General features: G+C 46.7%; 2 protein-coding genes and 1 long non-coding RNA gene across 5 annotated transcripts in view; 1 reads left to right on the top strand and 2 right to left on the bottom strand.

The window, feature by feature from the left end:
• Positions 1 to 1,673, bottom strand: part of SUOX (sulfite oxidase) — a 4,354-nt gene extending 2,681 nt beyond the window's left edge. The window contains exon 1 of one of the 2 annotated variants that reach the window (XM_033866501.2): positions 1,030 to 1,673. The gene's annotated coding sequence lies outside the window, so the exon portion shown is untranslated. Of the gene's footprint in view, positions 1 to 480; positions 975 to 1,029 lie in introns of those variants that run through there. The other variant, XM_073788531.1, reaches the window with a different exon arrangement.
• The window catches only part of LOC141275865 (uncharacterized), a 9,307-nt gene extending 5,470 nt beyond the window's left edge, over positions 1 to 3,837 (top strand). The window contains exon 2 of the long non-coding RNA XR_012324359.1: positions 1,737 to 3,837. This is a non-coding gene — a long non-coding RNA (uncharacterized lncRNA). The remainder of the gene's footprint in view (positions 1 to 1,736) is intronic.
• RAB5B (RAB5B, member RAS oncogene family) lies at positions 3,724 to 21,351 on the bottom strand. 2 transcript variants are annotated; one of them, XM_019918302.3, is made up of 6 exons: positions 21,221 to 21,351; positions 9,570 to 9,832; positions 7,684 to 7,835; positions 7,281 to 7,403; positions 6,623 to 6,716; positions 3,724 to 6,303 (listed from the first exon to the last, which is right to left on the bottom strand). In XM_019918302.3, exons 2-6 carry the CDS (start codon positions 9,730 to 9,732, stop codon positions 6,188 to 6,190), a joined length of 648 nt encoding a protein of 215 aa, XP_019773861.1. In that variant the 5' UTR covers positions 9,733 to 9,832; positions 21,221 to 21,351; the 3' UTR covers positions 3,724 to 6,187. The 2 variants fall into 2 exon arrangements, with proteins under 2 accessions (XP_019773861.1, XP_019773860.1); XM_019918301.3 differs by lacking the exon at positions 21,221 to 21,351 and adding an exon at positions 21,026 to 21,207.
• Positions 21,352 to 22,347: the final 996 nt, after the last annotated feature.

Below are 22,347 nucleotides of genomic sequence, written 5' to 3' on the forward strand. Positions count from 1 at the left end.
AGGATAGGAGGAAGATTCCAGGATCAAGACAGGGAGTCCTGCATCAGGGATGAGATTAGGGTAGCTTGAGGGAATGGGTGGGAGGACACAGAGATCAGCTAGGAGCTCTCTGGACAAATGGGTAAACTTTTTCTGTGGTAATGAGGCCAAAGATTGGAAGTGGGGGTCCAAATGGGCCCTTAGAGAAAACTTGGAGAACTTCGGAGACAGAATATGCTGACAGGATGGAAAGGAATGGGGGGTGGGAGAGTCTCCTAGAATCACCTGTCTCCCATCCTCCACTCTCTACTTTGTCCACTACAGAGAACAATGGGGGCCAGGGCCTAAAGGGCAGAAGCCAAAAGTCTACTGTCCAGTTTGCCAGTTTATTATTATTATTAATTTATTTATTGTTTATTTTATTTTATTTTTGGCTGTGTTGGGTCTTCATTTCTGTGCGTGGGCTTTCTCTAGTTGCAGCGAGCGGGGGCCACTCTTCACCGCAGTGCGCAGGCCTCTCACTGTCGCGGCCTCTCTTGTTACGGAGCACAAGCTCCAGACGTGCGCAGGCTCAGTAGTTGTGGCTCATGGGCCTAGCTGCTCTGCGGCATGTGGGATCTTCCCAGACCAGGGCTCGAACCCGTGTCCCCTGCATTGACAGGCAGATTCTCAACCACTGCGCCACTGGGGGAGCCCTTGCCAGTTATTTCTGAAGTCAGCAGAGGACAACCGCAGGGTGTACTCACTTAAAGAGAGACAAAAAGGTGAAAAAAGAGTGGGAGGTGAAGGAGCTCGGATGCTGGAGTCAAACTGCTTTGCTTTTATAAAACCAGTCCTGCCCTTAACCAGCCCTGCTCCTGGGCAGGATACCAAGCCCCTCTGAACTTGTGTCCTCATCTATGAAATGAGATCTACCTAGCAGAGCTGCTGTGATGAGCAAACAAGTAATAGCATTATCATTGAAGGCTTTTCCCTCCACCCACCATAAAAAAATAAAAATTGAACCCGGCTGGGAACTGGACCCCAATCTGGACCAACCCCAACCCCTACCTTGTCTATGCCATTCCAGTGAGCTCAGCAAATTGAGGAGTTAATGGCCAGGATGTCAGGGGATGGGCTAGAGAAGGAAGAGGGTAATTTTTCTGCTCTGGCCTGCAGCAGTTTCTTTCTTACAGCACTGAGCAGATCACTGACCCCAGGAGGGCCAAAGCAGGGAGGGGTGAGAAGAGTCAGAACTGCTGATGAGATGCTAAAGAGGGGTGCCGGCACAGAAACTGCGAGGAAGCTAGGAATAGGAGCAGAGTCTGCATTTTACTCCTGGGCCTTGGGACCCTCACTCTCCCTCCCACTTTCCCTCAATCCCAGCAGCCCACTATAACCAGACTGGCAGTGCAGGTAGAGCTGACTTGTAGGTGAACTCGGTCAGCCCAGTGTCCCAGGTTTGGGAGAGGCAGTCTTCTGCTGGAAAACGGAGGCCACACCCTTGTGCGGGTGGTGGCCAGTCACTTTGGGTAGAACATGGATATGTCCAGCACCGGGGCCCACGCACCCGGTTCCATGTCACTGCCCAACAGCTGGCCCAGGAGTGTCTTGTAGCAACGCCCCGCCGCGGCCCAGGAGCACAAAGCTAGCGGGAGTGGAGGCAGGTACTGGCAGTTTTGCTGTCCTTAGAATTCGGAGCACCCCTGGGTGCCAAGACCGCCGCCGCCGCCCAGGTTACTAACCCTGCTTCCTCCTCTTCCCTCTCCCGGCCCCAGCCTCCTTACCCAGCTCGGCGTCCGCAGTGTCTCTTTTACCCGCTCAGCGCCCAGCGGCTGCCGGCGAAGGGGCGGGGCCTGCGCCGTGACGTTGTGCCGGAGTGAAGGACCACTCTCTCCCCTCGGCTCGTCCCCCAGCCATTGGCGCGCGGCGGGCCGCCTCCCAGCTGCTGTGCCCGCCTCCTGGAAGCCGAGGCAGGCGACGCGCCACCTGGGCTCGGAGCTAGGACGGGCTGTTTTTGCCTCCACCCCCGCCAGACGAGGAGTGGGACCTCATGTCGTCCGGAACCCGGGCAGTGGAAGGTGATGAGGACTCCAAAGGTTGGGCTGAGAGATGTCCCCGACCCGCCCCACCAGCTGAGACACAAGGTGCTTTCACTAGAGGCCTCGGGATCCAGCCGGCTTTCTCCCGGTGGTGAGCTCCGTCTCTAACCTATTTTTTGACAAACGCCTGTGTTGCAACTACAACAGCCCTGTTTGCCTTTTAGAGAAAACAAGATCAAGCGCTCAATTCTTTTATGTCCAGGAATGAGATCAGAAATGGGGCCTAAAATGGTGGTTCAAAGCCTTCGAGATCCCTTGGACCAGCTGCATTTCTCCTCAAATTATAGAACCAACACTAAACAGACATCTTTTTAATTTTGCTTAGTTGTCAATTTATTTTAAAAAGTCGTCACTTGATGACATTTTAACGCCCCAAAGTAGGAAGACTGTAACTGCTTATGTCAGAATAAAGGATACTAACAGAAATTGTTTGCTATTACCCTTTTATCATTTGGTGTGGGAGTGAAAACTTGTCATTGGCTAGCTGTGGACCCGGGGCAAACGTATCCACACTGCCCTCTAGAGACTAAAAGGTTGAGTTACAACCTTACTTTAAGTGAAGATCATTTCCCCTGCCTTTCTGCTTTCCTAAACTGGAACTAGAAGAGCTTTTTACTAGGAATGAAGAAGCCGTGGGGGAGTCCTAAGAGATATACAGTAAGGGGAATTGACAGTGAAAAGGTGATTTTGGCTCTAAGGTTTTTGGAAAAAGAAAGATTCCCAACTCAACTGTGTACAGTTAAATCATCGGAGAGGCCTGACGCCCAACCTATCCTACCCAGGATACAGAAGTCAGTTAAGGACTGTCTGAAGCCATGGGATGAGACTTCTGCCCAATAACAGTGTCACCCTACATAAAGCCACACACATGCTTTATATAATTGACGTTTAAATCTCAAATTTTCTTCATTTTACAGAAGAATCTGAGGCAGAAAGCAACTAAGTAACTTGATCAAGACCACAGCTGGTAAATTGTCAGAGATGGGACTGAATTCCAGGCTCTGTCTTTCCTGTCCTGCAGATTCTTTGGAATTCAAAACTCCTCCTGCAACCATACCTAATCTTTTCTCTGTATCATGCCCCCCCACCCACTTCCACTTAGACTTTGAGGGACTGAAGGCTTCAAGTACAGCAAGAAACGAGCAGAATTTCCTGCTGAAATTTTCCTGTTGGGGTAGAAGCCACATGATCAATCAATAATGTTAACTCAGTGGTGTTTAAAAAACTTTCTTAGGTCATGGACCCCTTTGAGATACTAATTAAGGCAGTGGGCCCTCTCCCTAGAAAGCTGCACATAGATATTTGCATAATACTTCAAAGTATTCACAAATACCACCTCTCCCTCCAATCTCATCAATTGTGTGCCCAGAGGTCCACAGACCACCACCCCCTTCCATGTTAGGATGGCCTAAAAAAATTAGCTAGGAACAGATTTGGTGAGCTCTCTAGTGGCCTGGGAACAGGAGTGATTAAACAGCAATAAAGGGCCTATTTTCCAAATTGGGTTATCTCACTATTCAAGAAAATATTAATGAGAATAAGGAGGTACCAGGATGCAAGGGAGGGTGTGTTTCTGATTCAATAAAACATTACTGGGTTGCCTTCCAAATTTCTAGTAACAGACAGAGAAGTAGCAAAAAAAAAAAAAAAAGCAACACTCCAATACACTTTTTTTTTCTCCTTTTTTACTTACATTAAATACATTGGTAAATCAGCAGTCGCATTCTGTTACCACGATTGTTATGTTGGGAGAGGAAGAAAGGGGAAAAAAGGCAAATGCTTTCTTAGAAGCAAAAAAAAAAAAAATCGGAAGAAAAAAATGAAGAGCTGGGAAATAAAAACTAAGATTCCCTAAGCCCAACAGAGCTCAAAGGAAAGCAGAAGAGCTAATAGGAAGTAGAAGGAAGGCAGCAGATAGGCCCAGAAGCTAAGGCCAATCCTGTTCCTAAGGGGAGGGGAGACGAAGCCTGGAGAAATGGTTTCCCAGCCCCAAGGCAACGAAACATCTTCACTACTGCTCCATGGGGAAAACTACACAGAGAAAGAACTTCATTTCTAAGAAACTTAAGAGAGCCATCGTAGTTCTTCCACTTGTAAGGATGCACTGGCTGCTCTAGGGGGCTAGTGGGTGCTGGCGAAAGGAGGGGAAAATGTGTATGTGTTTCAGGGCCATGGGAACTAAGGCTGCCCCTGGTAAAGGAAGGGAATTTAGGTGTAAGTGGAAGAACCTAAGCTGGGTCCTTCAGAATCTCAGCTTCATGGATTTCTCAGCTTCTCTGGGACAGAAGGCAGTCTGCAAGCCAAAAGGGCAGAAAGGTTCCAATCTTAGGTCACTATGGCCTCTCCTCTCTTATTCCCCCCAATCTCCTCAAAACCCTGGGCTAGAACAAGAAGGATTTAGAGTTCTCTCTTGCCTTGATGGCTTCCCAAACACATCTTAAAATACCTGATGAGGGATGTGAAGAGAGACTAGAGATTTAGAAAGGACCAACAAACTCTGGTGATGTGAGACAGCTGTGAGGGACCTTCAGTGCCAGTCGTTCCCTGTCCACAGGAACAGGTATTATATTAGGGGGCCACAAGTAGGCCTCTGTGGTACTACCCCCCCTAGTGGTACGTGGATTAAACCACTGGTTGCATGGGGGATGGGTTTGGGGGGTAAGCATGGAGGGACCAAACTGAAGATACTAACAAAGGAGAAAAGAAATAGGGCCTGATGGGAGGTGGGGAACAGAACAGACTGTACAGTGGGAATAAAGATCATACCTATTTACAGGGAAGTAGAAAAGACATGGTAATGGGTGGATCAAATTGAATGGGAACCCTGGGAAAGGACAGAAAACTCCTCCCTCTTGCTGACTCCTCTTCACTCCCCTACAACGGCCTATGCTATCCTGAGACTGCTCTCCAGTTGCTCAGTTAATTCCTCAGGAAAGGTAAACCTATACCCAAGAGTTAGGCTGGCAAGAATACAGGTGAAGTAAGAATCAGAGTTGGAGGAAGCTAGCAGTGGAGACTGGGCTTGAGTAGCTGCCACCGGTACTGTTCTCTACAGCCCCTCCCCTAACCTCATATACACCTCGGATTCCACTTAATTAAAAAGTTAAGAGGGCAGGTAAATCAATCAAAACCCCCATAAAACAAGTATCACAACTGAACTACCATCAATTAAAGTGCAAACTGCAGGGGGATATCGTGGCTGGGGCTGAGGCCATCTGAAGGCCAGAGAGAAAAAAATGCATATGTGTAAGTCAGAGGATGGGTGTCAGAAACTGGTCCCTCCTCCATTTGATCACAGCAGAGCCAAAGATGCAGGCAACCAGTGAAGATTCTTTGGAGGACTCTGGGGTCCAGAATCTCCCCCACTATGGGGAAGAAGCTACCTAAGAGGCTGGGTGAGGGGAAAGTAAGCCTTAGAAGAGTTCCTGAGCCACAGATGACACTGCATCTCCACCTCTTCCACCTCTGCCCAGTTAGCTAACAAGACTCCAACCTGGTGCCTGAGAGCTTGCCTTCACATTCTCACCTCTACCTAGAAACACCCTCCACAAGGCCAACTCAGTGTTTTCAAATATGAGAAACTCCAACCAAATAAAAACAAAAAGGAAATGTTTCCTTACTCCCCCTTGCTCTGAGCCTTACTTTCCCCCAGGGTCCTTAATGTGACTGAACTGGAAACCTCCTTCCTCACTTCCTGGGTTCACTACCTTCTCCATCCTGGGGAGAGGAAGAAAAGGGAATCAAGAAGAGAGACTGACCAAAAGCAGAAGGGGAAGGGGCAGGAGACAAAAAAAGAGTTTTCTGAAAAAATGGGGAGGAGGAGGAAAGATAATTAGGTCACTGTCTTGCACCTATAATACAAAGTGAAGAAAGTTTGTTTTGGAAGGTAAGTCCTGGGGGATCTGACCCCCAAGCCCCAGAGCAGGGGTAGGAGGCCAGTGGCAACAGCTGCCTGGTGTTGTTGCTGAAGCGTTAAAAAGTGCCATGACGGAGCTGTCAAGAGGCAGCCCTTGGGAGCCAGGGCCCAGTGTGCTGTTACCGTAGGGGCTGTGTGCTGAGCGGTGGGGATGGAGGTTATTTCTGAGCTCTCGTGCTAGCTCCATACTTGTTTGCCGCTAGCCACCCCATCAGTTGCTACAACACTGGCTCTTGTTCTGCTGGGACTGCTCATGGAGATCCACACCCCGGCTTCGGCCTGCTGCACCCCCCAGATTCTGGGGTTCACTCTTTGGCAACTTCTTAGCTAGAGATAAAAACAGAAGGGAACAAAGTATGGTAGATTTTACTCATCCCCCCAGAAAAAGACTATTGGGGGAAAGTGGAAATGCGAGAAACTAAAAGAATGCTCCGAAGAGGGGAGGGTTCATTGTATACTACATTGAAGATGAGGGGGCTCAAACTGCAGCCAAAGGATGGAGGTCACAATGGAAAGTTAAGGTATTTCCACACCTGAAGTTTTCATAAGAGGAGACGCTCCCATTTATCCTTATGACTTGGGTTAGTCATCTTGCCTAGAGGCAAGGGAAAACACACAGGAAGACCTTAGGCTGCTCTGACCTTACCTATTGCCAGGAAGAGATCGTTCACGTTCATAGCTGTCTTGGCTGAAGTCTCCATAAACAATAAGCTGTTGTCATCTGCATACGCCTGGGCCTCCTGCAAGGGGTGGGGTGTACTGGTACTCAGACTGTAGGGCAGGAACAAGTACTGCCTTTCCACTCCCACGTAGCACCAGAGCTAGACAATATCCTAGGTTCCCTCCCCTTAACTGCCCCTCTGAGCCAGCTGGCCCTGGACCCATATTTTGGAGATGACTCCCTCAAGGGATAACCCATGGTCTAAAGCACTTAATCCAACAAATAGATGTCAGGAATATTAATTACTGGGGAGGAGGTAAGTTGGTTGGGGGCTTTTGGGTTCTGACACTTGAGTATCCCTTACCTCAAATTCAACTGCTCCCTCCTTCCTCTTTTCATACTGGTACCCCCACAGCTGGTACTGGTACTTCCCTACCCCTCTGCTCTGGAATTTTCTTCTGACTCCTCTAAAATCTCCTGGCTGGCATTAGGGTCACAGTGTTGCTGTATTTAACTTGGTGCAGAACTGGGGAATGAGATGATGAATGTCCTGAGATGAGATTTTCAGAAAGGGCAGGTTTGGTAAAAAGAGGTCCCAAGCACAGAGGGAGTGTGTCAGAGAGGGACTCTGTGGCCACCTTACTTCGTACTCCACCATGCGCTTGTTGGCCAGGTCAGCTTTGTTCCCCGCCAGGGCAATAACGATGCTAGGACTGGCCTGTCGCTGTAGTTCCTTTACCCATGTCTTTGCTCGGGCGAAGGTTTCCTAGGAAAACACAAGGATGAGAATGAGTAGGCTGGCTCATTCAGCCTACTGACTGCCAATCCAGGCCCATCAACTTCAAAGCCCAGTCTCAAAACTCACCTCTTCTAAGCAGCCTTCACTCATTGAAACCACCTGTCTCTGGTAATTCATTACCTGTCTTCTCAGCACTTGGAAGCATAATCTGTATTCTTATTTTGCTATTTCAAGAACAAGTTTTCTCTCCCCCACCTATTTTAATTCCTATAAATAAAAGCAAGGACAATCTTCTCGGCCCACTTACCTGATTAGTAATGTCATAAACGACAATTGCAGCTTGGGCACCTCTGTAGTACATGGGGGCCAAGCTATGGTATCGCTCCTGCCCAGCTGTGTCCCAGATCTCAAACTTGACTGTTGTGTCATCTAAACAAACCGACTGGGTGAGGAAGGCCGCTACGAATAAGAGAACAGAGAAGTTGTTGTAAGTGGGAGGATGCATGGGAACATCCCACCCTCCTTCAAAATATCTCTACTTTGGGTCTAAGACAAGTCACCACCCAGGCCATTCAGCTACAGGAAAGGTTTAGCATTCTCCTCCTTACACACAAGAAAGGTTTAGCATTTTCCTTCAGATCTTGGAACCAGAATTAAGCCTGCTCTTGGCTAAGTCCTCCCTGCCAGAAGTTTCTCTAGCTAAGGAATGGGGGAACATCATAAACTCTGAGGGACAGAAAGAACTGGCACTTATACCAGAGTCATCCCTCTTCTAACCAAAATAGAGGAGTAAGAGATAATGACGGAGATAATAAGCTTCAGATAAAAGTCACATCAAGAACTGATTAGAGGGCTTCCCTGGTGGCGCAGTGGTTGAGGGTCCGCCTGCCGATGCAGGGGACACGGGTTCGTGCCCCAGTCTGGGAAGATCCCATATGCCGCGGAGCGGCTGGGCCCGTGAGCCATGGCCGCTGAGCCTGCGCGTCCAGAGCCTGTGCTCTGCAACGGAAGAGGCCACAACAGTGAGAGGCCCGCGTACCGAAGAAAAAAAAAAAAGAACTGATTAGACAGGGACTTCCCTGGTGGCACAGTGGTGAAGAATCCGCCTGCCAATGCAGGGGACACGGGTTCAAGCCCTGGTCCGGGAAGATCTCACATGCCGCGGAGCAACTAAGCCCATGTGCCACAACTACTGAGCCCACACTTTAGAGCCTGTGAGCCACAACTGAGCCTGCCTGCCACAACTACTGAAGCTCACGCGCCTAGAGCCCGTGCTCTGCAACAAGCAAAGCCACTGCAATGAGAAGCCCGCGCACCACAACAAAGAGTAGCCCCCACTCGCCGCAACTAGAGAAAGCCTGCACGCAGGAACGAAGACCCAACACAGCCAAAAATAAATAAATAAAATAATTAAAAAAAAAACTGATTAGACGATTTTAAAGCCTGTTGTGAGGTCCCACCATTATCAGTATTATTTGGCTGTTACTTTTTCATATTACCTCTGCTGGTCAAAGAACACATTTCCAAGGTGACTTGGAAATAAGTCACCCCCCTAATAAAAGTGGGGAAGGAGTTAACATGGGAGTTCTCATAAAAGACCCTTTATTGAATTACCACCCTATTTTGGGGTAGTGGCAAAGAGAAGGTAGCAAAGGTGGGAAAAGCAGATTCCTTTACGTTTTGTATTTAGTTCTAACCTCTATTTTACCAGATATGTGCATCAGGATCAGCTAAGGAGCTTTTCCAAACATACATGTCTACACTGCCACCAACCTCACTCTACCTCCAATACTAATCAGTAGATCTAGGGTAGGGCCCAAGCATGCATAGGATGAAAATGCTCCCTAGGTGATTCTGATGTACATCTCTGATTATGAGCCACTGCCCCAAACCAACCCTGCTCAAGATGACACTCAACTGAACTTCACTGGCATTAAGATGAGAGTGGGAGGAGGAAACCAGATAAAAAAATTAGTGGTTTTCTTGGTGCTCAAAGGCCAACCTTTCTAACTTTTTTCTAGGAAGTAAGAGGATGAACATGGACTTGCTTTTGGGCATTATGGTAATTTTTTTTGTTTCTTAAAGGATTTCCATTCCAGGGAGCTAAGAGGGCCAGCTCCACAAACAGATCCCTAGATCTCCCTTCAAAAGCCCTTCTAAGCATTGAAACTCTTCTCTCCCTGAAGTACTCACCTCCAATGGTGCTCTCCTGGTACTCGTGGAACTGCCCTTTGACAAAACGTAATACCAGGCTAGACTTCCCCACTGCAGATTCACCCAGCAGGACCAATTTGAATTGGCATATTTTGCTGGCCTGGGGCTGCCCATTGGGCCTGGCTGTGCTTCTGCTAGTCATGGCTAGATTATCAGAATGGGAAAGGGTAGAGGGAGGGGGATGCCACAGAGCGGCAGAGGGGGGAGGGGGGAGGGGAGGGGACTTCCAGGCTTCAACAGTCCTGCAAGAAAAAAAGGAGGTAAAATTAAACACAGGGCCATTACAGCTGCAATCACTTTTTAGAAAAAGGACAGAATCTCTTCATTTCTTTGCTCCTATGAGGACTTAACTCTTACAATCACCCACCATTAAAAGGTTACACCACTGAGAGGGTCCCAGGCACCTGACACTCACTGGTAAGACTGGGGAATAGTAAAATAAGAATTGCATCTAAAGTAGAGTGTGCTGAAATGGAGAGACTGAAAACCATGTGAGAGTAGTTTTTAATCTCCCAATCATTCCCCACCAGGTCTTCAAAGAACAGCATATTGATCAACTTTTAGTTGGCTTGAAGAGCACCAGATCCACCCAAAAGTATCCTAGATCCCTCCTATCTCCTTGGTGTCCTGGTGCTGTCCTTTTTTTATCCCCTCTTTTTTCTAGCTTTCAAAATGAGAAATTCACTCTAGGGGTATGGGATAAGAGTCACCCATCCTAAGAGTAGAGGGATAGCTTCTGGTTCTATATCCTTCTTACACGACCATTTCTGAAAATTGACATTTCTGAAAATATAACCAGGGTCCAATGATCAGAAAATCCATCCTTTCTCATTTCTGATCAAAGGTAATAGAGAGGGCTTCCCTGGTGGCGCAGTGGTTGAGAGTCTGCCTGCTGATGCAGGGGATGCGGGTTCGTGCCCCGGTCCAGGAAGATCCCACATGCCGCGGAGCGGCTAGGCCCGTAAGCCATGGCCGCTGAGCCTGTGCGTCCGGAGCCTGTGCTCCGCAACGGGAGTGGCCACAAGAGTGAGAGGCCCGCGTACCACAAAAAAAAAAAAAAAAAAAAGGTAATAGAGAAACAGACCACATTGAGTATTAATTCTTTCACTTTTCTTCTGCCACCTCTCCAAGTCTGAAAATCTATCAAGTCTGAGTCAGTAGGCCTGACTTACTCTCAACTTGCAGCTGTCTTCCTGGTGCCTAGGGATTAGATTACCCTCCACACTGAAAGGGCCTAACAGCTGTAGCCCTCCAAGTTAGAGGCAGAGAAAGAAGGTGTACCTTCTAAACACATGCGGGAATCTCCAGTAGATGGTATAGGGGATAAGTCTTCAAGCAATAAATACTTGATGAAAGAATAAAACTGAACCACCTTCTCTACCTTCCAAGCGGCTAGGAAAGCTGGTGGTGGAGGAGGAGACAGAGAGAGAGAGAAAGTTGGGACTTTGAGTGTCCAATCATCCAAACCTGAATATATTTCATCATCCTGACTCTGGCGGGAAAGGAACTGTGAGATTCAAAGAAGTGTTAGCATGATCACAGCATGTAAACCTATCCCCAAAACCTAAGCGTTGCTTGGATTATACTTTGCTTGTTCAAATTAATCTTTCCCTTCTCCAAGGTTGATTCTAGTGACTCCATAAACATCATACTCTGTGACATATATGGGGAAACATTATTTTTTCACTATAGCAAATTGCTTTGGGATCAAATCAGGGCTAAAAATATCTGCAATCCTAGTGAAGACAGAAAAACCATACAGGAGGAGGTGTAGAGGAACAAAGGCTGTGGAGTCCAATTCACTGGATTTATTTTATAGTTCTGATTACTAGCTTTAAATCTTTGGACAATTTACTAAATCTACCTGTGCATTTGTTTCCTCATCTGTAAAATGGGATAATAGCCTATGAGTACCTAATTCATAAGGTTGTTGTGAGGATTAAATGAGATAATACAGACAAAGAACTCAAATATTTGACAAAAAGTGCTATATCAATGAATATAAAGGTACTAATCATTACTAATATGATATCAAGAAAATTTCTCTGATGAGCCTTACCTTCCACCTTTTTTTAAAAAATTTATTTATTTAATTTATGTATTATTCTTGGCTGTGTTGGACCCTCGGTGCTGTGTGCGGGCCTTCTCTAGTTGCAGCAAGCGGGGCTTCTCTTGTTGTGGAGCACGGGGTCCAGGTGTGCAGGCTTCAGTAGTTGTGGCACGCATGCTCAGCAGTTGTGGTGCACAGGCTTAGCTGCTGCGAGGCATGTGGGATCTTCCCGGACCAGGGCTCGAACCCGTGTCCCCTGCATTGGCAGGCAGATTCCAAACCACTGTGCCACCAGGGAAGCCCTCACCTTTATAAAATGGAAAAAATACCTACCTCATAGAGTAGCCCTGAGGATTAAGTGACACATTTGTGTAACATAGTATTAACGAATAGTAAGACAGGTATTGTTGGGCTTCCCTGGTGGCGCAGTGGTTGAGAATCTGCCTGCCAATGCAGTGGACACAGGTTCGAGCCCCGGTCTGGGAAGATCCCACATGCCATGGAGCAGCTAGGCCCGTGAGCCACAACTACTGAGCCTGTGCGTCTGGAGCCTGTGCTCCCAACAAGAGAGGCCGCAATAGTGAGAGGCCCACGCACCGCGATGAAGAGTGGCCCCCGCTTGCCGCAACTAGAGAAAGCCCTTGCACAGAAACGAAGACCCAACACAGCCAAAAATAAATAAATAAATAAATTTTAAAAAAGAAAATAAAAAATGAAAAAAAGAAACTGCCAAAGTGTTTAAAAAACAAAAAGACAGCTATTGTTATTTAATGACCCTGATTCACAGAAAAGATCAATTTAATATATTAAAGGATATCTCAATATTAGTTGTTATCAATATATGCCTAAAGAGCAGCCATGATATGAAAGAGGTAGAGAAAAAAACAGGAAAAAAAAAGTGTAAAGAGGAAGTTAACGGAGAAATGAGATTGAAATGAGAACACAGACAAATCCCAAAGTAGACCAGATTAACACAGAGGACTGTAAGAAATTACTCTGACCCTACTGGGTATTTTGTAGTCCCCTAGGCCAAGGAGTCCCAAGAATCCAGATATACATGTGCCACTTTGTGATGAAGTTTTCACTGGTCTGTGATGAAATGATTAAATAAAAATGATATATTGGGGACCTCCCTGGTGGTCCAGTGGCTAAGACTCCGAGCTCCCAATGCAGGGGGCCCGGGTTTGATCCCCGACCAGGGAACTAGATCCCGTGTGCCACAACTAAGACCTGATGCAGCCAAATAAATAAATAAATAAATAAATAAGTTGGGCTTCCCTGGTGGCGCAGTGGTTGAGAGTCCACCTGCCGATGCAGGGGACATGGGTTCGTGCCCCGGTTCGGGAGGATCCCACATGCCGCAGAGCGGCTGGTCCCGTGGGCCATGGCTGCTGAGCCCGTGCATCTGGAGCCTGTGCTCCGCAACGGGAGAGGCCACAACAGTGAGAAGCCCGCGTACCGCAAAAAAAAAAAAAAAAAAAAAAAGATATAGCAAGTTCTTCAGAAAGCTAAATTTATTCATTTTAGGAGTTTCCTTTATAACAAGATTTCTAACTTACATTTTTTGTATTAGTTTTCCCTCAAAGGTAAATATGTATTTACCTCTAAGACCTATTGTTAAAAGTTAAAAAAAAAAGTTGGAGAACAAAACATGTGGTTGATCCTGTTTCTATAAAACAAAGCAACATTCTGCAGAGAAAAAGGTACGGAAAGATACACACTGATCTGTTAACACCGGTTATCTCCCTCTAAGGGGAGTGGGATTGAGGAAAACGGTATGTGAAGGACTCAGGTGTTTTCATTCCACATAATTCTTTCTTTTTTTAACAGGAAATATATATTTTTAAAGTTTCCTACATAACTTTTAAAAAAATTGTTTTAAAAAAAAATTACAAATAATGGTGTTGATAGGCAGTAGTAAGCTTTCTAAATATACTTATGTGGAAAAATAGAAACCCCCAAATTTAAATTAATTGGTCCATTAAATCCAAAATTCTGGGAACCAGTACTGCAAAAATCAGTATTAATTAGCTTCTTAACCACTAGTCACAGTTCTTTAGCTCTTTTCATCCTCAAACCTTTAGAGCAGTGTTTCTCAAACTGTGGGCTGTAAGCCAATAGTGACCTTGAAATCACTTGCTGGATCATGATCAGTATATTGAAAAAAAGAAAAAGTAAATAGAAAAAAATCAAGTGGATTGCAAATAATAAGCATGAGAATAATTTTATGAAAATGTTTCACTTGTGGGTATATGTACATACACTGAATTATGATGTAAAAAAAAATTTTTTTTTTTAATGAGCCACAATCAAAAAAAGTTTAAAAAACACTGCTTTGGAGAGGCCTGAAACTGAAAGATGGGTTAGTAGGAAGTCTAGTCTCTGGCCAGCCTAAAAAAGCACTTCCAGGTGAAATTAAGATGAGGGTTTAATATAGCTCTCCAGGGGTCAGAGGTTCTCCAACCTGCTACTAAAGTTATAGAGCAATTATGAAAATGGAAAGTTAAAGTCGACAGAGGCAGTCCTGCACAGTGGTAAGGGCTCTGGAATCAGGCAAGCCTGAGTTTTATTCTCTGCTTTGCCAATTAACCCACTGTGATTTAGGCCACTCACTCCCTTTGCCTTTCTAAGCTTCAGTTTCCTTACCTATGAGGATCCGGGGATGGGGTAGGGAGTATAATAGGTGAAAGTAGTAAAAGGCAGAATTTGAATTCAATTCCAAAGTTCTGGGTACATTTAAGAAATGTGTTTCTCTTAGGGTTTCTCAGCATCTGCAAGAATTATTTTTAAAAACACATTTATGGGGCTTCCCTGATGGCGCAGTGGTTGAGCGTCCGCCTGCTGATGCAGGGGACACGGGTTCGTGCCCCGGTCCGGGAAGATCCCACATGCCGCGGAGCGGCTGGGCCCATGAGCCATGGCCGCTGAGCCTGCGCGTCCGGAGCCTGTGCTCCGCAACGGGAGAGGCCGCAACAGTGAGAGGCCCGCGTACTGCAAAAAACAAACAAACAAAAAAGACAAAAAAACACATTTACGTAGTACTTCATATACATTGTTTCATAGGAAAAGAGGATAGGCCATCATAACTCTACACTTTACAACAGAAAACAGATTACACAATAAGAAAAAAACCTCTACAGATCATAAGCTGATCAAGTTTCCTTTAGGTTGACACACATACACTATACTCTTAAAAAACAACAGAAAAAAAGTTACTAGATTCTTCAACTTACTCCCTCACATTTCAAAGCATGTGATCCAAAGAGCAGAACACTAAGTTAGAGTGGACTGAATTCTCATCAGCAGACACGTCTCTCTAGGCCTGGGAAAACAGTAGGGAGTTGGAGAAGTGTGAAGATAGGAAACAGTTGGGAATTCCCTGACGGTCCAGTGGTTAGGACTCTGTGCTTCCACTGCCGCAGCCCGGGTTCAACCTGCAAGCTGTGCAGCACGGCCAGAAAAAAAAAAAAAAAAAAAGAGGAAACAGTCACAGACACACGGATTGGTCACTAACCCCCACAGATAAGTCAACCCAGAGCCAATCGGCAAACTCTATTGAACTGTCAGAGATTAGTAACTATGGGGTTAGAAAAAACTATCTCCCATTCCAATGTTTCAGCTCAAGAATATGTCCTACCCTCTCTGTTCACAGTAATTGATGGGCTGCCCATCTCTGTGCCTTGATCTTTAATCCCAACATGTTAATAAGGGTATCATGTTTCTTACGCAATAGCTAGACTCTCAAAAGATCAGGGGTACAGAAATGGAATAATACATATAAGATTCAATTGATTTCTCCCCTATTCTAGCAGTGATTTTTTTGCTAACAGTTGACAGTGGGCAAATGATCCATCCAAAGGCAAAAAATAAATCACGGCCAACCAGTCAAGTGGTGCGATGATTATTACCTTCAAACCTGAGGCAAAAAAAGAGAGGTTTTTCTTCCCTTCAACACTTTCAGTTCAGATGAGAAGAAATGACAACTTCCCTCAGAAGTGCAGCCCCACAAGAATGGCTTATCAAATGACCATTAACTGGGCTTCCCTGGTGGTGCAGTGGTTAAGAATCCGCCTGCCAATGCAGGGGACACGGGTTCAAGCCCTGGCCGGGGAAGATCCCACATGCCGCGGAGCAACTAAGCCCGTGAGCCACAACTACTGAGCCTGCGCTCTGAGCCCACGTGCTGCAACTACCAAAGCCCATGAGCCTAGAGCCCGTGCTCCGCAACAAGAGAAGCCACTGCAATGAGAAGCCCACGAGCCACAACGAAGAGGAGCCCCCGCTCACCGCAACTACAGAAAGCCGGCGTGCAGCAACGAAGACTCAACGCAGCCAAAAATAAATAAATAAATTTATATTAAAAAAATGACCATTAAGGAGGATTAAGGCATGACGTCATCAGTCTATTGGGGAAGGGAGAGGTGGAGGATGAGGGGCAAGTTCTTTAGTGTGAGCAGCTCTCCCAGCAGCACAGGGAAATATGAATAGGAAAGGTTTCTTAGGGAGTTCCCTGGCAGCCCAGTGGTTAAGACTCTGAGCTTCCACTGCAGGGGGCACGGGTTCAATCACTGGTTGGGGAACTAAGATCCCGCAAGCTGTGACCAAGAAAAAGGAAAGGTTTCTTAGCCTGCCAAAACCTGAGGAATGGAGTCTGCCTAGGGCAAGACTCCATTCCTCAGATTCCTTCCCACTTGGTAGCTTTGGGTTCCTATGCCAACTACATATGAAGCCTCCAGAAGTCTGTCATCTACCAATAGAGACTGAGTTCAAGGCACAGAGCCACTGGAGTCTAGCCCCCTCCCAAATGTTAGCCCTGAAGTTCAGTTTGCCAGATAAGAGGCAGTTTAGAGGTCATCTAGTCCAGTCTATATTTTACAGAGAGGAAACTGAGGCAAATAAAATGAACCAGCTTGCCAGGTGTTATCACACAGCCAGTTTTCACACAACTGCTTAGTAGCAAGTCTCCTTCTAAAACATACTCTCAGCCAGGTACTCCTGCTCCTGTTATACCACTATACCTCTTCAGGAAGCAGGAGATGCTGAACTCTGAACTGAAATCCAAAGAAGGCACCAGGACAGGAACACGAGCTTAGATTGGATAGTTTCTGCTTCTATTCATTTTAGATAAGTACTTCCTTTGGGACTGAAAACAAGTTAGGAAGGCCCAGGCCTTTGCTGGGAACTGGAATCTACTCCCATATCCTTCTGACAGAAGGACTCACTCATTACTGTGCTTCTCTAAAAGGTCTTGACCAACTCCTGCCAGGACAGTTGAAACAGAAGCAATTCAATGGAAGGTGCTAGGAAAGCAATGGTAATTTCTGCAGAATTCAATGGGCTGTGGGATTAATGTGAGATTTACTGAGCTGGGAAGATAGAGCAGAAGCCAGTAAACACCTTCAACTCTCCAACTTTGTTTAGACCCCAAATTACCAAAACCTTAAACTGAATTCCACTACTTGGCTCATTGTGTTGATCCAATGTTAACCAATGAGTCACAGGCTTAAATGAGAGTCCTTCCACTTCACCCTCTCCCTTATATTTCCCCAACAGGCAAAAAAAGCATACTTATCTCTTATCAGCATGGTACTGCAAACTCCCTATTATTGACCTATGAAAGACTGGAATGCCTTTCCCCACTTTGTCTGCCTAGCAAACACCTAATGTGTCTTTTAAAGCCAAGCTCAAATGTCACCTTCTCTGTGAAACTGCATAATTACTCTCTCACCCCAGCAGAATTCATCACTGCTTCCTCTAGGATCCCACAGTATTAAAACTGTATTCTTGGGAATTCCCTGGCTGTCCAGTGGTTAGGACTCAGTGCTTTCACTGCCAGGGCCCGGGTTCAATCCCTGGTTGGGGAACTAAGATCCCACAAGCCGTGTGGCATGGGCAAAAAACAAAAACAATCAAACAAAAACCCTGTATTCTTATCACAGCATTTATTACATTATTTGACTTAATTGTTTGTGTCTGTCTGCTCTGCTAAACTATGAACTTCTCAAAAAGTGTGACTATTTTTTATGTCACCTTGAATCTCCAGAGCAGAGCACAATGCCTGGTCCCTAGTAGCTGTTCATTAATTAAGGCCAAAGTAATCCTGCTTCCTTCCTCCATCTACTCCTCCCCTTCTGTGCCATCTAAATAGATTCTTACTCAGTTCCATTTGGGAATGTTTTTAACAGGCCAGTTCTCCCTCTTGCCTCTTTGTGATCTCCCCTGGATGGAGGGGCCTCTTGGGACCCAGCCCACAAGGTACTGTTGCAACTCACATGGGCTAACTGCTTTTCCTGTCACCGGTTACTATACCTCAGATGGCCTAATCACACCAAATATGCAGCCCTCCCACCGTAACACTGAGGCAACTGTGGCTAAAAACAAAGTTCTCTGAATCTTCAGTTGATGTTAAATGTTCAAAAAACTTCGGATCATTATCTCTATTAATTCCTGAACTTCAGAAACACAAGTTTAAAAAAAAAAAAATCATACTACCACTCTGACAAGGTACCCACTGCCCCTCAACAGAAACTACAACCTGGCCCAGAAATCTGCACACACTTTGCTCACCTGGGTGGCTCCTTATTCAGCTCAGTTACCATTGAGTCAGTGACTAAATCTTTCCTAAAACATTCTTGGGAAGTGGGAGTGTATTGTGTAGGGTTTCAAGGTATCCCTCCTCCAAGACGGCTGTTGTGTTTCCTTATTTTAAATTCAATGTCTCACACTTTGGTTACTTTCCAACCTGAAATGCCTTAGGATTAGGGAGCAGGCTATACACTTGCTTCTCCTACCCCATGTCTCCTCATAAGTCAAATTCGTATCAATGCGCACAAACAAGTAAACTATAAAAGAGCAATCCTTGCTCCTGGGCAAAGTAAGAGTTAGAAGGGATGAGGTATGACTTCAAGGGCAATGGGAAAGTCCTCTTCTCCAAATATATTTTTGTAACTCCAGATCTATGTTTGAAATTCTATATTGATGATTTCCACTCCTTAGCTCCCTCTTTAAGAAGCAAAAACTCTTGGAAGGATTAATACTTTAAGTGACTATTTGTTATTTACACCTTAATATGGAGCAATTCCAGATCAGTTTTTGAAAGAAGGCTTTGATTACGGGGAAGGTGGAAAAGACAAGGAGGGATGTATAGAAGAAAGGGACAGGATATCATCAGGATGTAGGAAATGGCAAAGCTTAGTGAGGATTTAAAAAACAAACACACACACACACATCTACACAACTTTCTCTAGGACTGGCTTTGCAGGAGAGAAAATAAAAGTTCCTGGGGGTACAATAATCAAGGTTTCTGAGGGCACTGTATAAAGGCTGGACACATCACAGGGCTTCTAAAGCCAGTAAGGACAAATTCAATTAATAAGGTGGTGAATAAAATGTCCCAGCTGTGTTGAGGTTTAGAGGAAAACCAGTTTCAAAGCCAGAGAAATCTGGAAGCTTCTCATATCATTATAGAAAGACAGACACAGGGGCCCCTTAGGAGAACCATCATCTTCTTCTGGGATAATGAAGGGACAGTCGTATAACCTGAACATGCAGAGACCATGAACCAGAAGATAGAAGTCCCAAATTCCTCACATTAGCAGAGATGCCAATAATTCTCCCAAACAAAATCATTCACTTTAATGTTTCCTTCCTGCCCATAAAAGAGAAAGACGTTTTGGCCATCTATTTGGGCATTTCCTGGGATACCCAGTGCACAAGTGGGGTGTGTGCGTGTGTGTGCGCATGTGTGCGTAAGGATGTGAGTGATAACCCAGACTATAGCTCTCTGCTTGTCTGAATTTGATAAAAGCAAGACAAAATGAACTGGGAAAGGAGCATAATAAATAACAGAGTATGGTCCCAGAAGGGAAAACTGGAAAGAATGAGAAACCAGAGTTTGGTGGGAACATGAAAACAGAATTGCCTTTGGTGGCACATCCCCCAAAGTGAAGTAAGATTAGTCTCATCTACTGTCTCTTATCTCTGACCTTTCTGGATGAAATGAGTGAGGTATATGTGGGAGGATCTACACTTTTTACACTTCTAGAAAACTTGAATATTTTAAAATACGTGCTTATTACTTTTCTAATTAAGAAGAAATGTATTTATAAAATACAGTGGTATAAAAGGGAAAAAGGAGGAAGTATAATAAGGGAAAATCCAATAAGCTCCAATCTATGGGGGGGAACTAAGGAGGTCAGTAGACCGTTAAAAATATCTGGGAGGAGGGGATCCCTATGTCTTAGAAATCCATCTTCCTTTTCTCTACTCACCTCCTTCCCCAAGTGCCTCTCTGTTTGACCTAACTTTTTAATAGCTCAGAAACCCGGGCTCCTGAAGAAGTAGACAAAGAACAGGGGTGATGCCAACCTTCCGGAATGGAATTTCTCACTCTTCCCCAAATCCCTTCCTCAGTGATATCACCTCATATTTCCAGGCTTGGTTCCACATAACCATTACCTGCCTGTGAAATACCCAAGCCTAAGTGCCACAAAAGTTTCACCAACTATGGTCAGGAGATCTCTGGATGGCTGGGGATCCCTAAGCCCAGTTCCGATGCAGAAAATGAGTCACTGATTGCCCACGTCTAGGTGAGAGATATGGTCTCCAGTATAGACCACATTATTAAGTAGGAAAGAAACGAACAAACATCCCCCAAATCTAACTTCTTAGCTTTTTCACAGGACATGAGAAACAGGAGGTTAGAAGAAATCCAGAGGCTGCAGCCTAAACCAGCTCGAGGCGAGGCCAAGGGAAAGTGCAGGGGCTGAGTCTGGAATAGCCAAGAGTCACAGAAAAAAAAGTTACTTTTGTCTTCATTGGCTACCCTGGGAGTACCAAAAAACTTCAAGTTGCCACATCTCCACACTAATGGGAACAAAAGCGTGATTACTCGCGAGCCCCAGAGCCTCCAGCCCACCCTTCAGCATTCCCAGAAGCTCCCATTACTGATGGGAGGCCCTGCTTCCACTGCCCCGGCTACCTGAGTCTTCTAGATTAGAAAAGCTTTCTTCGCTTGTCTCAGTTCTCCCGCACTGAACCCAAATCCCTCTCAGCTCAACTTTGGGGCACCCTAGTTATTTTTATAAGTCACTTTCCCTGAAAACAATGCCTCTTACCCAGCTAAAAGCCCTTCCCTGGCCCTTGCAATGAGACCTCTCGAGAGAGCCCCAGCCCCGGTTCCCCTCCGGGCCCGGGCGCCGAGTCTGACCCCTCCTTACCTCCGGGAGAATGGACTTACCTCACCCGCCGCCCAGTCCCTTTCCCCCAGTTCCTCCCTCTTCGGCGCCGCTCAATGAGGCCTGCCCCTGCCCGCACACGAGCCCCGGCCTCCCGCGCCGGCCCCCATCCCGGCCGCCAACACCACCCGGCCGCCTCCCCGACTCACCAACTTCGGGCTCCCAGCCCGCCCGGCCCCCTCCTCAGCGCCCCCATTAGGCCTGCCGGGGCCCGGCCCCCTTCTCCTTTCTCTGGTGGGCCACTCTAACCCCTCGCAGAGGCCCAGACCCGCCTCTGCCCTCAGGCCGCACTCCTCTCCGGGGCGCCTCCGCCCCTGCCCTTGCGGGCTCCATCAGCCCGGTACCTGGGGCTCCGTCTCCCCCGTCGGGCCCAAGCCTGTGTCGAACAGACAAACAGCTGCAGCTCAACCAAACCCTCCTGCCCCTCCTCCTCCTCCTCCTCGCCCTGTGGCGGGGGCCCCAGCCAATTGCACGATTACCCGCCTACCATCAAGGGTGGGCTCTGTGCGTGCTAATCCGCCAATCCTCTGGAGAAGGGCAGTGCTGTCACCGAGGCGTAAGAGCAGAGGACTGGACAGGCGGTGCCCCAGACCAATATAGAGAGGGAAACTTTGAAGATGGACGAGGTGAGGAGCCACTAAAGAGCGAGCTCCCCGAGATAGGGGGCGGTACCCTGTTGACAGGCGTATACTCTAACCAGTAGACTCGCGACACCCTCATGACCCCGCCTTTTAACTCATAAACATCTAATCAGGTGAGCGATGGGGGCGGGTCAAAGTGAAACTTTAACCAGTACTGAGAAAATTCGGGACTTGAATGGCAGGCAAGGCGGGGTTGAAAGAGGCCTTAGGAAGGCCGCTACTGACCTTCGCCCCTCCCCTGGGATTTGGCGGGGCCTGCCTCTGGCGCCCCGCCTTCTATCACAAATTCGCGGGCGTGAAGGGAAATACCTCTCCTAGGGACCCGGAGCCTAGGAATTTAAGCGGCCCTCACGTCGGTGCTTCCTCCTTTTAGTGGGGCCCCAGAGCACAGGAATTTTAGGGATGGCCCGCGGCAGTCTGAGATGTTTTTTGGTGAGCTGAGACAATGGCACCTCCAAGAAGTGCTAGCTTGGGGAGGCTTTAGCCCCTTTATAATAATTTTTCATACAGACGATTGATGTATTCTAAATCGCATGTAAATGTGAATAAGTATTTTTAGAAAACTTTTCTGTTTGTGATATGGAACAAAAAGAAAACAAGACGAGGGCTTCCCTGGTGGCGCAGTGGTTGAGAGTCCGCCTGCCGATGCAGGGGACGCGGGTTCGTGCCCCGGCCCGGGAGGGTCCCGCGTGCCGCGGAGCGGCTGTGCCCGTGGGCCATGTCCGCTGGGCCTGCGCGTCCGGAGCCAGTGCTCCGCGACGGGAGAGGCCACAGCAGTGAGAGGCCCGCGTGCCGCAAAAAAAAAAAAATAAAATAAAAACGGTAAAAAG

This window comes from Tursiops truncatus, chromosome 11 (assembly GCF_011762595.2).
Source record: "Tursiops truncatus isolate mTurTru1 chromosome 11, mTurTru1.mat.Y, whole genome shotgun sequence".
In the NCBI taxonomy this organism is placed as follows: domain Eukaryota; kingdom Metazoa; phylum Chordata; class Mammalia; order Artiodactyla; family Delphinidae; genus Tursiops; species Tursiops truncatus.

What these genes read in the sequence shown, in the direction of transcription:
- RAB5B (XM_019918301.3), bottom strand. Translation starts at nt 21,072, where the DNA reads ATGGGGGCGCTGAGGAGGGGGCCGGGCGGGCTGGGAGCCCGAAGTTG. An exon ending in CCAGGAGAGCACCATTGGAG is followed by an intron (nt 7,836 to 9,569) that starts GTGAGTACTTCA and finishes TCTTATTCGTAG; the next exon opens with CGGCCTTCCTCACCCAGTCG. An exon ending in AGCGCATGGTGGAGTACGAA is followed by an intron (nt 6,717 to 7,280) that starts GTAAGGTGGCCA and finishes CACCCCTTGCAG; the next exon opens with GAGGCCCAGGCGTATGCAGA.